Genomic DNA, 16,576 nt, shown 5'->3' with positions numbered 1-16,576 from the left:
TCTAAGGACCTGTAAATTCCCAGTTCCTCCAAGGTGGCCTGCACTCCGGTCTGGGAGCTACTACAAGCTTTTCTGCTCAGAGTCTGTGTGTTCAGAGCCTCCACCAGTTCCACCATGTAAGCACTCTTCTTCACCTCAGTACCTCCACTCAGGGCTGAGATCCAGATCAGCTGTTCAGTTCTCCCAGGGTCTTTAGGTGGAGGGCTCCAAAATGGATGCTGCTGCTGCAGTGGCTGCTGCCAGCAGGGCCAGACCGTGTTCCCTGCTCATTCAAGTGAAAGAGCTTTCTCACTGACCTTTGAGGCTGTTTTTAGCATTTGTGGGTTGAGCAATCTAGGGACCGCAGCTGCCGCCAGGGATTCCACCCCCTGAGACCTGCTCCAGTCCTGTTCTTGCGGTTGCTGCGTGGCCAAACTTGGCTGCACTCCGCTCCAAGCCTGGTATGATAGATCTTTTCTGTCGGCCTCCCAGGCTGTCTTGGGCTGGAAATCTCTTTCACTCTGTCATTTTGTGGCTTCTGCTGCTCTAGAATTTGTTTAGAGTCAGTTTTTTACAGGTATTTTATGGACCATGTGGGAGAGTTTTTATAGGTCCATCCTTCTACTCTGCTGTCTTGGCTCCGCCCCCTACAGTCCTCTATGTCTTTTGACATAGTTTAGGTGAGGTTTGAAAAACAAAATTAAGTTTATGTTCTTGAAATCCCAAAGATAGATGTATTGCGGATAGTTGGATATATAGATAGATAAATTGATAGAGAGAGAATATTTAAGTACTTATTGTGTGTCAGGCACAGTGACAAGGTATTTGTGTTGTAATGGGGAAAGACAACATGTAGTCTCCATGGGGATGGTGGGAGTGGTGCAAGGTAGAATCTGGATAATCAAGAATGGAGTGGGGAGAGGGGGGAACATGGATATAAGCCTTACCAAGGTGGGAAACCTATGGCCTTGACTAGGTCCTCATGTACAGCCCTTTGACTGAATATACAGGTTCCCTATCCCTGCCAGACTCATGAAAACAGTGGACCAAGCAAAAAATAACCAAATAGAGGAGGCATCTTTAAGGAGAGAATTATGTTTGTATAGAGATTTAGAAAATCAAGAGTAGAGCTGGGAAAGAAGAAGGAAAAAGGAGAGTTTACTGAAGAAATTAAGTTGAGGATTAATTTCTGAAACTTTTAGATATGAGTTTATTATTCCCTTTGTATCACTGGCAAGACTTAATCTCCTTGAAGTTATTTTCTTTGTGGTTTAATAATCACTTCAGTAGTAAGGTGGGATTCTAGTCTCTTTACGATAACAGGATAACAGTCATTGCTAGTGCAGCTAATTAACTGGCTAAAGTCTTCAAAGTCATCCAGATAGTGAAACAAAAATGCCAAGGCTTCTGTTCTTACATAGGCATGGGACTGTGCTCCTGGGTTACTTCTCTTGAGGAAGCCATGGACAGGGGACAGGGGAATAAGTTTCAGGATAATCAGAATTTGAGACCACCATAATTTTGTCTTCCCAGCACTTGTCTAGAAGCAGTTTATACGATGAAAATAATACCCTCACTTTGAAATACTCAAGTATTTGTTCAGCACCAAAAGGAAGTTAAAGAACCATGTGTTCACCTGGCAAAAAGAGGAATTACCTCTTTTCAAGACATGGTAGTAGCAATTACCTTTTTAGGTGACTGTTTGAACCCAGAGTTTCTATGTGGTGGAACATAGTAGGTTAGTGAAAATCCAGAAGGAGGATGCAAGTAGGTGGTATAGTGAATAAAACACCAGGTCTGCAGACAGGAAGACCTGAATTCAGATTTAGACTGAAGCCTCTTACTAGCTGTGTAAACTTGATTGAGCATATCACTCAACCTCTGTTTTCCTCAGTTTCCTCAACTGTGAAATGGAAATAATTATAGCACCTACCTCCGAAGCTGCTTGTAGGGATCAAATAAGATGTTTGTAAAGTGCTTAGCACAATGCCTGGCATACAGTGTATAGCAGGCACTATATAAATGCTATGATGTTGGTGGTATTGATGATAATGGTTGCATAGCCCTGATTCAAAGGAAAAATAGACTTTTTGCCACTTGATGCAAGATTACATTTAGTATCTTCAGCAGGTATATCAGATATGCTGAGCTGTTAGTATGAAAGTATATGAAGTCCTCAGTAGTACATTTAGCACTCTGATACAGTGAGTAATGTTTGGCATTTAATTTTTTTTCTCTTTGTGAAGTTAATAGACATTTTTTGAGAATTAAACCCAGACCAGCTTTGCCTCATTAGATTGATTCTATAATCAGCTTAGCTAACTTGACCAGATCATGCCTACAAAGCCAAATAAAATCTCACAGAATCATATAAAGGTAAATTAAAATAATTTTAAGTATCCTGTTTCCATCTAGTATATGTTTTTGACTCTGAGAATACCCATCTGTTTGAAAGGCTAAACCATTCCAGTGAGGTGTTAAACTTATCACTGGCTGATAAAGAGGAACAAATTTTCAGTTAATTCACAGCTACCTCCCAATATTATGTGATCTTGGAGAAGACACTAGACCTCCTTGGGACTAAGCTTCCTCTTCTATAAAATGAGAGAGTTGGACTAGTTCCTTTAATCTCTGTCAAATAATCATTTATTATAAACCTTATTCCTACTGAACATGAAATTTATCCAATCTCTACCAATTTTAATTTGATCTCCAGTTGACTGGGAAAAATCTGAAAGAGGACTTAAACCCAAGACTTCTTAATCTAAAGATTTTGAATTGTCACATGAAAACATTTTCGGTAGTATCATTTTGTCTTACCAAGCAGAAAAGCTAGATTTCTTCAAATTTGATTCTGAGGTGGCTTGAAAAACAAAGAAAGGAAGAATTTTCTGTACATTTAAAAAAACTTTGCAGGATGATTAGAATCATTACTGGGTAAACAAGGATTATCCAGACATTTTCATGGTATCTGATAGAGATGATTATAAGTAATTAAATATAGTGAACAATGGATGTATAATTTCACTCTGGTTAAAAGCATCTCTTTAGATGCTAGGATAGAAGCACATTTATTCTTCCAAATAATGGATTGCTTATGAGCTATTTCTGAAGTATAATTTTAACTTCAGTCTTTTTTCTGGCAATAAGAATTATTTGCAGGATAACATTGCAAGTAAGAATTTTAATAGCATTTAATTATGTGAACTATAATTCTGTAAAGTTAAAATGATTATCACTTTCATGGATCAAAAGAGTGAAGAACTATATGTTTGATTACGGATTTTTTAGATATTTGACAAATCTGTCCTGTTTAAATATGCCATTTATCCTTCTAACAAATGGTTGCAAATATTAGGCTAAGTTACTTCAGCCTAGAAACAAAAAGTACTTTTAGTGAAGTTATTTTAAGAACTAAGGAGAATTTAATTTTTTTCTGTTTCACCTTAAATTGCATTTTTGATTATGAAATTTCACATAAAATGGACAACTGGAGTGGGAAAGAAGTAAAACTGCTATTGATAAGTTTTGGGAATCTGAACAGTATTTTACTTGTTAAGCTAGTGGTATTGGTTTTATATCTCTCTATTGTAAGTGAAACTCCTGGAAGTAAATGCACTTTGCTAAATATACTGCCTTCCTATTTAATAAATATAAGACTGTTTAAGGTGATGGATGCATCTTTTTCTTGTTTTTTAAAAAATTCAGTTTATGGGCTTTTGTGCATACTTCTGACAACTAATTGCACTATATTAACTGATTCTGTGATAACAAAACTTTCAGATGGAATGATTATTACATCAGTATTTTATTTTTAGACAAATGCTTAATATAATTCATTTAAAGCTTGAAGGAGCTTTAGCAGTCTTCAAGTTCAGCTTCATTTTGCAGATGAACTTAAGTGACATTTATACAATACTATATGAAGTGGCAAACCACTTTACATGCATTCCCATTTAAACCTTTTAACAGCCTTGTAAAGTAGGTACTAGAAATATTGTCCCCATTTTTTAAATGAGGACATTGATCAGACTGGTTAGTTAATCTACTTTTTTGGTAAATTTCAGAGGCAAGAATTGAACCCAGGTCTCTCCTTTCAAGTGTACAACTCTGTGTGCTATGACACACAGCTTCCATGTAATGTATATGTTTAAAAGGCTCAAATTAAAAAAAAAAAGGGGGTTCCAAAAGTGATTTTGATGTTTATCATCTTTAACTGGTAGCAAATATTATTTGATTCATGTAAGACAAATACTACTTTCTCTTTTTATACCTGCTGCCCAGTTTAAAGTTTCTATCTTTCATCATGGAGTACTTATTTCTGAATTTTAAATTAGCTCTAATAATATTTAGATTTTTTTCCCTGTTCCCTCAACAGAGAGATATCCATTATAGAACTGTGAGAGAGGATTTTACTGGATGATATTTTCCTGCATTTAACCAGCATGAAAAGCAAAATCTGCATTATTTACTTTTAATTGGAGAATTGTGCTACTATGTAGTTAAATGCATTTTTCAGAAAACACTGCAACTCTAGTATGAAAATTTTAAAAGACTGCATGATGTGAAAGAAATCATGGTGAAGTGACTTTTTTGTATTTAAATAATTTTGAATATTAGAGAAATAATTTTCCATCATGCTTAAAGGTATTATTATATGACTGTTTAGTGAATGAAGTTAATTTCTTTTTTTTAAAGCTTCTAAATTAAGTCCTAAATTCGTAAATAACGTCACCAAATATTTATTTGCTTAAGTATCTGTAAAGAACTATTTATGCCAGTAGAAGGATGGTTTCAAAGACCTACCCATATTTTTATACTTACCAAAGAGTTTTATAGTTAATCCATAATTTTGGCAAACTTATGGGAAGACGTTCAAAAGTTTCACAGAATGGCTAGCTTGGATGTGTTGTAACCTGCATCAATGGAGGGAACTCCCACAATGATGAGATACAGTACCCATAATTTGTCAATATCACCCTCTCATTTTAGATATTGACAGTCTTTTCTACTGATACACATTTTATTAGGTCACGAGAACAAAAGTACTCGCATCTCACTCAGTAAAAACTAATGGTCCAAACCAAAGGAAACTACTTTAGAATATTCCGTTCATATGTGCTGATGTTGTAATTTCTTTGAAGTTTTAGATGTGCTGTAATTTACATAGCTGATTTATGTCCATGCTGTGTGTGTAGCATTTGGACTCTTTGTGTTAATCTCATCCACATTAGACTGTTAGCATCTTGAATATGCTCATATTAGTTAAAGCACTTGATGTAGAATAGTGTGTACTGTTGACATCTTTTCAAGAATATTTGAATATAAATTTGTCATAGAAAGTATCAGGTGTATTTGTGCTTCTCGTTACAAATACAGATCCTCAAAGTCTCATATGTTAGTTGTGAAGTGTACCAACTTTGGTTGGCCATGGAGACTCTGACTCCCTTAAATGTATTCCTACTGCCTGTAACTTGCAAAACCAGAAGACTTGGATTTTCTCTAACCCCCAAATGTATTAATGAGGGAAGGAAGCTAGAGGCTAATGAAGTGATAGTCATATTTTTCCCTTTTGGGGGAGGTTCCACTTTATTCCCTTGACAGTAAACTAAGAGAATGCCTCTTCCTCTCTGTTTTGTCTACCTCCCAATTGTGGAACCTCCGTAGGTTACCAGAAGTGGGAGATACATTCTATTCATTTCAGCAAGCATAAAGCACTGAGAAAACAAAGTGAAAAATCAAGTCATGATATCCTTTTAATATATTCTAAATAGCAAAGTCAAGGCTAAGGTAGCTTTTGGGTGTGTGTGCATGTGCGTGCGTATAAAACCATTAAAATGGGACATCTACACAATAAGAATTTGTCAGAAATGAAATCACATTTCAGATGAGATCTTCTTAAATTGAATGATTGTGGTGATATATAATGGAATAAACTATCCCCATCAACTTTTAAAGTTTTACTTCATAAAACTTCTGCAGATTGCTGTTGGAAAAATAAATTCATGAAGTTAAGATAATTTGTCTTATTTTTTATAAGTAGGAAAAAAATATGTTTGCTCAGGATCACACAGCTAGGTACCTTGAGGCAAGGCTCAAACAAAGCTCTTCCTTACTGGTCAGCCTCAGCACTTTCTCTGGTACTTCAGTCTAGTATGGCCTCAGTTAGTTGAAAGCATTGCTTGTTGGACTGTTCAGTTTTTTTTGTAGATTAAATGATTTCTCAAAAGTGGGACATTTAACTCAAATTTAGGTTGAAGGATAATTTAATCAAGTTTTTTGAGCATGCTGTTTTAAAATGATTGATGTCACCAAAAAAGCTAGGTTTACCCATAAAATATTGAATGCGTAATTTTCTTTGACTTAAATAGAAATAGCATAGGACTGTGTGACCTTAGGCAGGTTGCTTCACCTGTTTGCCTCAGTTTCCTCATCAGTAAGATGGAGACAATAATAGCATGCACCTTCCCAGGGTTAGGATAAAGTGATATAACACTTGTTATTATATTATTGCAAATTTTAAAGCACTTTGTAAACATTAACTATTGATAATAGAGAAAATATGAAATGTGATTACTTTTTAAAAAGTGTTTTCAACTAGGTCAAAATAAGAAACTTCAAATAGTAAACGCTGCAGATTATTCAACTTTAGCCATTTTGGTCTTAGACTATATTATACAGATAAACTTTTCTCTCATTCTCAAATGATTTCTCATTTTTAAATAAGTTACTTTAAGGGAGGGAAAAAATTTCCCTTCTGCATTTGCAAACTGCTATGGAAAGCAGCTTCACTGGTTCTTGGATCTGAGGATTGAAGTTACTTTCATCTGTTAACAGGGATAACTTTATTTAAAATATCTTTAGCAAGCATATATTTCTTGTATGTCTTAACCTTATTTGCTATTTTAGAAGTTTGACTTCTAAATGTACAAATCATTGTCAGATCTGTGACTTATTTTTATACTAAGTATTGAGAAATAGAAGTAAAGTGAATGATGTTTTTAATTTATGATTTTCCCAAAAGGTTACAGAAGTAGGTATTTTAAATAGGAGAATACCTTTAAGCTTTAGTTAACTCTTGAAAATATGTATAAAGAACTTTGAAAACCTTAAAAGCCTTTTTAAATGTTAGCTGTTGTTATTGTTGAGTGTTCTACATTATAATCTCCTTGTCTTATTTTATTTTTTTGAGAGAGAACGTTTCATAGTAGGATAGATGTGCTAGACCTTGAGTTGAGAAAACTTAGGTACAAATGCTGCCCCGATCATGTTAATTCTGTGACCATTTGCATCATCACATGCACTCTGTAAACCTCATTCTCCCCATTTGTATCTCCAGTATGCACCTTACAAGCCTGATGTGAAACCCAAAGCTAGAATATTTTGTAACGTAATTCTCATACCTGAAAGGGCTACAAATATGTCAGGTGTTACTAGGAAAAGCAGCATAATATAGTGAAAGGACCACTGGACTTTGACTAAGGAGAAATTTGTTTTAAATGTGCTTCTGAAACTCACCATGAGCATATCACTTAACCTCTCTGATTCTCAATTTCTTCATGTAAAATGGGCTTAATAATACTAGTTGTTTACCTCCCAGGGTTGTTTTTGAGAATCAGATGGGATAATATATACAAAACTTGCTAAAGTGCTATATGGGATCATGTTTTATTATTTATATTGCCTCTCACAAATAATGCCCATCCCTAGAGGTCGCCTTTTCCTTTAGCGTGGACATTGCAATGTTCTCACAAGATGAGGCTGTTGCCATGCTCATCCATGCTCTGTTCTTCTGAAAGCTTCTCATGCATACAAGTGTTATGTAATGAGTTCTGGAGCTGATAGTGGTTACTTATGTATTTGGGGATTTATACTTTATGATGAAAATTGTATTGGTATGGAGTTTTTGAAGATTATAACTAATGAGCTAGGATGCTTAAATTTGGTAGCAAAACTTTTTCCTAGATCCTCTCTTTTGAAACATCTTGGCAAAGAAGATGGAGAGATGTTTTAGGAGTTGGAAAGACTTGAGTTCAAGTTTTAGCCTGCTACAGATACTACTGGCGAACCTGGTCAAGTCACTAAAGGTCTCGGGTTCTTCTCTAAGACTATATGTTACAGAAAGGCTGTGTTTTACATTGATAATGGAAGGTTTTTTCCCAGATCTCCCTATAATGATGATATAGCTATGTTATAGATATTATATATAATAATATAGATATTATTAAATTTTTTTTAATCCTCTCACTTAAATCTCAACCATCAGCCTAATACTGGAGCACAAAATAAGGCAAAGTTGACAAGACACTTTTTAAAAGGTGTGTTTATTTTTCCCATGAATACTAAGACCACTCAGTGATAGCCTCTGCATTAGAAAGGGTAGATAGTATACTGTGCAGTTCATAGTTCATTGAAGGTCAAAGGAGATTTAAAAAGTAAAAGCAAAACTTTTGTTGCTGACCCAGAGTTTAAGCTTATGCCAAAGGGCTTAATTTTGTTATAATGGAATCAGTAGAAATAACAATACTCTTTTCCCTAAACAAATTCAAGGTTCACCCTCAAGATAACTTTGGAATAACTCAAAATGAAATTGCTCTCAGCAGGCAGTACTGACTACTTAGGGACTGTCTTCTGGGGAACTTGGTCATACCTTTAAAATAACTATAGCCTTTAGCCATCCAGTCTATTGAAGTTTAAAGCATTTGTTCAGAAGTGGTATTTATAATTCCAATCAGAGTAATATTTTAATCCTTACTCTAAGTTCTAGCTCATTTATTCCCTCTCCTGGAAGCCTCCTCACCTTTCCCTACCTATTTATCTCATTTATTTCAGTAATAATGTTTTGATGTAGTATTTGTGACCATTTGTGATCATTTTGTTTTTCTTATTTTATTTACTTTAAATTCCCATTTAACCTAGTTTTATCCCATCTCCAAACTTCTAGGGAAAAAACAACTCAGTTTTGTCTGCATAGCCTCATCCCAGACACAAGAACACATTCTCTCTCTCTCTCTCTCTCTCTCTCTCTCTCTCTCTCTCTCTCTGTCTCTCTCTCTCTCACTTTCACTCTCACTCTCACTCTCACTCTCTCTCATACACACACACACACACACACACACACACACACACACACACACACACACACACACACACGTGACTCCAATAATTGTAAGGCTCCTAGTAGGTGAAAATAAATGGCCAGAAATGATTCAATTTAGTTTTGATTTTTGTTCCATGGGGTTGCAATACTTCATTCTGTCCAGTAGAGGGCAGTTGTTCACTAGTAAATGATTTCAGTTTGTTACTTGCTAAGATCAAGTTAATCTTACTCACTTCCCTTATTCTTCTGAAACTTAAAAGTTGTGAACTTTTGCTCCTTTATAGACATAGTATATATCACACACATGCCTTATTTCTTGTCTGTTTTTTGTTGTACCAATTCTTCTATGTACCAATTCTTTGCAAATATAAACTTATTTTAAATTTAAACTACCTTTTTTATGTGACCTGATCTCAGGAAAATGAGTCATAAAAAGGCCTTTATTCCCAATTCCAAGTTTGCCACTTTGAGAACTCAGTGTCTCGTATTTTTTTTTAAAAAACAAACTCACATTTACTTTAAAAAATTTACTTGTCAAAGTAAAAAAAGGGAATTTTAATATGTTATTGAAAATTAAAATCTGAAGAGGTTGGAAAACCTTGTTATAAATGATCAAGTAGTCACATCAGTCACATCACTGTGTCCTTCTATATAATTTCTTTAGTTACTAAGTCATAAAAGTAACAGTTAATAATAATAGCGAATATTTACTGACTCATTACTGACTTCCCTTTGAAGGTTGTTATTATCTCCATTTTATAGATGAAGAAAACTGAGACTGAGAGAGGTTAAGTGATTGACCCATGATCAGACAGCTATTAAGCATCTGAAGCAGGACTAGAACACAGGTCTATATAATTGTTAGCTTGAACCAGATTTAAGCAGAAAAGGACAATCTTGGTAGCATTTAGAAAGTGTCCAAAATTGAAATGGGGTATCTTAGCAGATGCTATACTTGTCTCTGGGCATCATCAAGTCCTGGCCGAGGATATCATGAGGCTAATTTTTGTTGAGGTATAGGTTAGAATAGTGGATTATAGACCTAAAACTGGAAAAAGTCATTTTACTGAGGAGGGAACTAAGTCCTAGCAAGGTGAAGAGACAAAGGTGAAACAGGTAGCAAGTGACAGATGGGGTATTTGAAACTCAAGGTTCTAAATCCAAATCCATTACTCTTCCACCACCCCACACCTCCCTAGTTTAACCAATAGTCATACTGGTTTTGTGCAATATAAACACGTGTCTTACACAGGACTGTGAATGGCCTCGAAGGATTTTTTTGATTTGTCTTTGTATCTCCAGCGCCTGGCATAGTCACTGCAAACACTAGTATTGACAACTCTTTTAGGAGACCTTTCTTGATTTCTCAGTGATTGATGCTTCCACCTTCTCCTCTCAGCTTACTTTGTATTTACTCTATTTTGTTATGCTTATCTTCATCTTTATTGTTTTTCTCTAGCAGAACTTAATTTCCTTGGCTTTAGAAACTAATTTTTGTCTTGGCTTATCCCTAGTGCCTGGCCACATATGGTGATTGCTCAGGAAATGCTTGTTGAACCCATTTGAACACCAGGGAAATGGTTAAAAGACTTTGAAGTGGATCTGGTAGTACCTTTCCTTTAGACATTTCCTCTTTCCCCAGCACAGTGTAGTTTTAGGTAGAAACACTTGAGTACTTTAAGGCTCTGTGGTTGTACTTTTGTGATCACTCACTATTCTATTGAGTGATCACAAGCCTCCTCTTTGCCCCTGTCTAGATTCCAAGAGTCTTTCCCAATTTATGGCTCCTGCCAGTGCTTGTACTTCTGCTGGCACAAGCTTCAAGAACCAGGGTTGCCATGATGAGTCCTTCAAATGGAAATCAACTACAGAGAAACAGTTGCTACATATATTAAATTCAGATATTTAAATTTAAAATGCATGCATTTATTTTGGGCAGCTGGGTGATGCAGGGGATAGAGCATTGGACTTGGAAGGAAGACTTGTGCCTTAGACACTTAATAGCTGTGTGACCCTGGGAAAGTCACTTAACCCTGTTTGCCTCAGTTTTCTCGTCAGTAAAATGAACTAGAAAAGGAAATGACAAAGTGCTCCATTATCCATGCCAGGAAAACCCCAAATGGAGTCATGAAGAGTTAGATACAACTTAAATGACTGAACAACAACAAAATAGGTTTTAGCTGTATTATGAGTGTGTTTGAAAGGAAATTTTTTTTTTCTAAATAACATGAATGAGATTATAGGCAGTTGGGAGGTTTTTTGCATCAGGAGGATCTAAGTTTAAATCATATCATAGACACTTATTATTAATGTGACCTTGGGTAAATTGTTTAACCTCTCCTAGCCTCAGTTTCCTCACCTAGAAAAATGGTGATAACACTAGCATCTACCTCACAGGTTTTCTGTGAGAATCAAATGAGATAACATTTACAGTGCTTTGCAAACCTCAGATTACTTTATAAATGCTATCTAACATCTAATCCAGAAAGAAATTGAAAATTACTGTACATGGAGAGAGGGAGAGGATATCAAATTTTTATATTCATTGGAGAGGTTTCAGTATCATAGAAGAGTGAAATGAATGTATCGAAAAAGAAAGAAATCTTTCAGTCATGTTCTAAAATTTAGATAATGGTGTTCGTTGTGACCTTTCATCTAAATTAACCTCATAAATTCATGCATATTTAATATATGTGTGTACATATGTTAATAGTAATATACTTTACATTATAATGCTTTAGATATTACAAAGAGCTTCTTTCATTACAATCCCATAATGTGTAGGTAAGATGAGAGACTTAGGTCAAATTACTTATCCACAGTCTTGGAGTGACTTCAGTGCCGGAGCTCAGAGTAGGACCCAGATCTTTTAACTCTGTCTAGCATTCTTTCTACTGATCACATTTGTATATGGAAGTGTGTCTGTGTCTGTGTGTTTATTTAAGTAGAATCTTTGATTTAGAACTGGAAGGAACCTTGGAGGTCATTGTGTTCAGTTTCTTCATTTTGCAGATGAAAAAACTCAAGGCCAAAGATGGGAAATGATTTGTCTCTCAGGTAGGAAGTACCAGAGGCAGGATTCAAACCAGGTCCTCTGACTTCCTTCAAATCCATCACCTACTTCATTGTGCTGCTTCAGTTAGTACACCTCTGATCAAAGTGTTTTTTTAAATGTTTACCAGTTTCAGAATAATTAGGTAGAGAAGACAATGAATAGGGAGCTTCAATGATGAGAAAATAGATCAGTTTCCAGATGTTGGCAAAGAACAGTTTTTCATTTTCTAAGAAACACTCTGGTTCATGGTTGTCATGTTCTAATGTGGACACTGCAATTTAGCACAACTTTCAGTAGCGTGTGCTTTACTGACTTCGAATGGGAGGTCTACCAGCTGTTTGACTGGCAGCAGCAGACTGCTTTCACTTCAGTCGTTTATAATTCCTGGCTATTCTAGGATAGTTTGCACTTTACCGAGCAGCAGACAGGTCAGGACATTAGGAGGAGAAGTTTCAAAGACATAAGCAGCAGGCTTTGGGTTCCTCGCATTTATTTTCATTTTGGTCTCCAGTGAACCTAGCAATGTGCTGGAGTTCTATGTAAAGTAATCAACAACTGTGAGGGTTTTTTTTAAAAATGTCAAAACCAGGAAAAACTACTATAAACCATGGCTTGGTTCCTGTTGATCTCAAAAATGCAAAAGAGCCTCTACCCCACCAAACTGTGATGAAGATATTTAGCATTAGCATCATTGCCCAGGGCCTCCCCTTCTGCCGGAGACGGGTAAGTCTGGGAAGGCTGTAAAATAGGAACAAGTAATGGCTATTTGAAGAGGAGTACATGCAAAGAAGGGGTTTAGCACCCCATTACAGAATTTTGGAAATCAAAGTACTCAGGTGCTTGAAACCATATCTAATCATTCATATGTTGGAATTGTTTTGTTGCTGGGGTGAAAGGGGTTGTATACTAATCCATATTTTTTTTTTGGTCTATATTTGTTTTTATGTGGTAAGGATCATGTAACTATACTAACTGCTTAAGTGTGCATTTTGAAATCATATGAAGTAAATAAAACAAAAGAAAATACAAAACAAAAAGAAAACAAGTTGTTCAGTTTTCTCATTTTTTGATAGAGAAAAAAAGAATATTAAGTGTTACTTTTTAGACATAGAAGCTACAGTTTCGATACCTAAAAAAGGTTTTCCAGGAACCAAATATTTGAAACTGTGTGCATTAATTTTTTTATTCCATTTCTTAAATTCAAACTTCAGCCTATACATACATGCATACATATACATGTACATACATACATATACATTGCAGAAAATAAAAATCGTATGATCCTCTGTGAAAGTTGTGATATAGTTTATATGTAGACAATCCTGGACTGTGAAAGTAATTGTAGAATTGGATTTACTAGCCCTTATATTAAGAATCTTATCTTTTCTCTCCGAGTTATGATTTTAAAAAGCGAAATAACAATTTAATAATTACTTCTTTGTAATCATAACTAGTTTGGTGATTTTATTTTCATCTTAGTTTTTTTACCATGAGAGTTTTCTTTAGTATAGTAGCTTATTAGGCCCCAAATGTATGTATTCAGTAAATTGTTCAAGTAAGTAGCTTGGCTCACCAAAATTGAGATAGAAGTTTGCATATAACTTGTTGTGCCCCTTTTGTTTCTTTAGTGTTGAGACTGTAAGCTTAAAAGTAAATGAAAGAAAAGCTTCAGTGTTCTTTTATGTATTTAGAAATAAAGCAAACTCATAAGAATCCCTTTTCTATTCTAATAAATTATTTCTTCAGTTTATTTCTTGCATTTGTGTGTGTGTGTGTGTGTGTGTGTGTGTGTATTTTTCCCCCATTTACCTTATCCCAATCATGTTTAGTGGGGAACCGTGTTATACCATGGTTAAAATATTATGTACCTATAGTTTGAAGCATTTTAAATAGATTCAGATATTACAACTTTCTCTCGCAGCATTCCCCATTTCAGTATTACTGTGCTTCTCTGAAAAATTTACCACTGTCACAGAAATTATTGGTATACTCCATCTAGTAAATGAGTACCACTGCTGTGGTTTAAGCATGACAGATTCTTATAGGTTTCAGATCATAATAAATTTATTACTTTGATAATTAAAACTTACAGAATTATCATGTCAAGTTATGAAAATAAAAGATTGTTTTCTAGAGTTGAAATTCCAGCAAATTTGTTTTTTTCCCCTTGCTAAATATATTTGTAAAAGGCTATTGTAATTTATTGCAATAGACTTCATTATTATGTGTTTTCTAGATTACTTTCTAAAGTTGGGTTTGTTTAGTGCTTTCATTATTAAAATATTCTTAAAAGTATTTGATGAGACAAGATTCTTTACTCTTTAAATGTATAATGCTTGTTAGTGTCGCCTCTTTGAAAAGCACTACAAATTATTACCCTTCATGTTATACCAATATAAACTAAGTTTAAAAGATGAGCCTTAAACTTATTTTTTAAATATAAAAATTGTTTCAGAGGAAACTAACATTTTAGTTCTAAGTATGTATATAAGGACATTACTGCTGAAGTATCCCATTTAACTTTTCCCAATACTATATACTGGATGATAATCCAGTTTCAGCAATATTATTGAGCTAACTATAGTAATAAAGCTGGCATTTGAATGTATAGACTATACTTTTGGCTTGCTTCTAGATTGATTACTGGCTACTATGTAATTTATGATCTGTGAATATTATGAGGGGAATGTGCTAATATAATTTCCTTATGTTTTTGCTTTTGGTTGCATCAAACTTTACATAGTTGAATAGCTTTCTTGTTTCATTCAAGTTTTTTTCCCCCTTTAAATTCTTCAAAGGAAAAAAAAATCTCAATGCATTTTGTGATACTTTGTATGTAAAAGAATTGTTATGAGAGCTGGCCAATCAGATCTTCTCCTTCAGATCTTGTATGTTAGATATGTTCAGTTTCTCGCAAGCAGTTTACTATAAATGTTCACAGTGTACAAAGCATATTACCATCTGTAATTTGGAAGATATTTTGATGGTGGTATTGAGTGAGGTGCTGTTACTAAATTAGTGTGGTAGATTTAAAAACTAAGACTTCTTAATGAGATTCTGGGTTGTCTTGAACTATAACACATTTGTTAGCATGTTCTTTTTATGGGTTGAGTTAAATAATATTTGAAATGACTAGTGAAAAGGTTAATGCTGTGACATTTTAAAAAATGCACGTACCAGACTATGACAACTACTACAGTCTTCATTAATTTCACTTCTAGAAATATTTTCATGAAATTTATAATCTTAGTGTCATGCATAACATGACATTGATAGTAAATGTACAGGTGTACACTCAGCATGTTCCTTATATGTAATGCCAATATCACTGTATAAACTAGTATGTATTTACCTTTTGAAAGTAAAATTAGATTTTTTTTTACTTCATATTTCCTATATTTAAGTATTCTAAATACTATCTTAAAATGTGTTCTTAAACATTGTTGTGTTGAATGAAAATTGATGAACTGGTTATTCTGTATTTTTTTTAAGGTAAAGGAATAGCCTTCTGCCATAGTTTATAGATGAATATTGCCCTTTAGTGCCTCATATGCCCTTGGATATGAATCATGTACTAAATGCGTAGTGGAGGCATCAGCATCGTTTCCTGCCAACATGAGAAGGATGGCCAAGGAAGGTGGGTGGGGCATACTGATCCCTTAGCAAGGTTTGGAGTTTATTGGACCCTTCATTGTGTTGTCTGAACAGAGGAGTGCAGAGAAGAACAGTGAGGAACTTGGGAAAATGGCAAAGAATTATGTATATAGCTTTTTAGAGATCTTTGAGGCTCAGCCAACAACTAAAAGTCTCGCCAGGGGCTCTTGAGCCAAGAAGGATGGTGAATGGTGTTGCCTTGAAGTGTATTTTTTCTAAGTTACATTACTTAGAGTCTTAAAAAAAAAATCCACGTAAGTTACAGGAAGAATATAAAACGTTCAGTCAAAGAAAAGATATTTGAACGTCATTTGGAAGAATTTTGGGGTATACTTCTATGCAATTGAGGTTTACAGTCTGATTTTCATGATATACCCGAACTTGATTACAGATAATCTGGAACTTCAACTTATCCAATGTTTCCTTTTCTTCCAGAGCTGTTTTCCTGAAATAATGTCTTTTCCCCTTGTTTATTTTTGATGGAGTTTCTAATGATGATTTTAAAGTGATCAACAGCTAAACAAAAGCTGGCCAAAGAAGACAATTACGTGAACTAGAAAATAGTTGACAATTAGTTTAAAGACAATTTTAAAGGCCTTATATTATTTGAAATATACACTATTTGTCATGAGGCATTCCCTAAGTTACAAATATTTATTAACTTTTCAATGGCCCAGTAACTACTGTGTTCCTACTAATATCTAGGGACACACATGTATGTGAAACTTCTCAAACATATTATGATTCAATTGAACATACATTCACTAAGGATATACTATGTTTAGGAC

At 34.7% G+C, this 16,576-nt stretch overlaps 1 protein-coding gene across 4 annotated transcripts in view; it reads left to right on the top strand.

Annotated features, from left to right (window-relative positions):
- The window catches only part of FBXW7 (F-box and WD repeat domain containing 7), a 289,833-nt gene that overhangs the window by 193,343 nt on the left and 79,914 nt on the right, over window positions 1–16,576 (top strand). Inside the window, exon 1 of one of the 4 annotated variants that reach the window (XM_072621265.1) lies at window positions 12,620–12,857. The exons of the other annotated variants lie outside the window; for them this stretch is intronic. Coding sequence (XP_072477366.1) covers window positions 12,711–12,857 — 147 coding nt within the window. The 5' untranslated portion in view covers window positions 12,620–12,710. Of the gene's footprint in view, window positions 1–12,619; window positions 12,858–16,576 lie in introns of those variants that run through there. 4 annotated transcript variants of the gene reach the window in all.

Source organism: Notamacropus eugenii, chromosome 6, assembly GCF_028372415.1.
Source record: "Notamacropus eugenii isolate mMacEug1 chromosome 6, mMacEug1.pri_v2, whole genome shotgun sequence".
In the NCBI taxonomy this organism is placed as follows: domain Eukaryota; kingdom Metazoa; phylum Chordata; class Mammalia; order Diprotodontia; family Macropodidae; genus Notamacropus; species Notamacropus eugenii.
The sequence above is the reverse complement of the archived record's forward strand: the minus strand, read 5'-3'. Positions and strand labels throughout refer to the sequence as shown.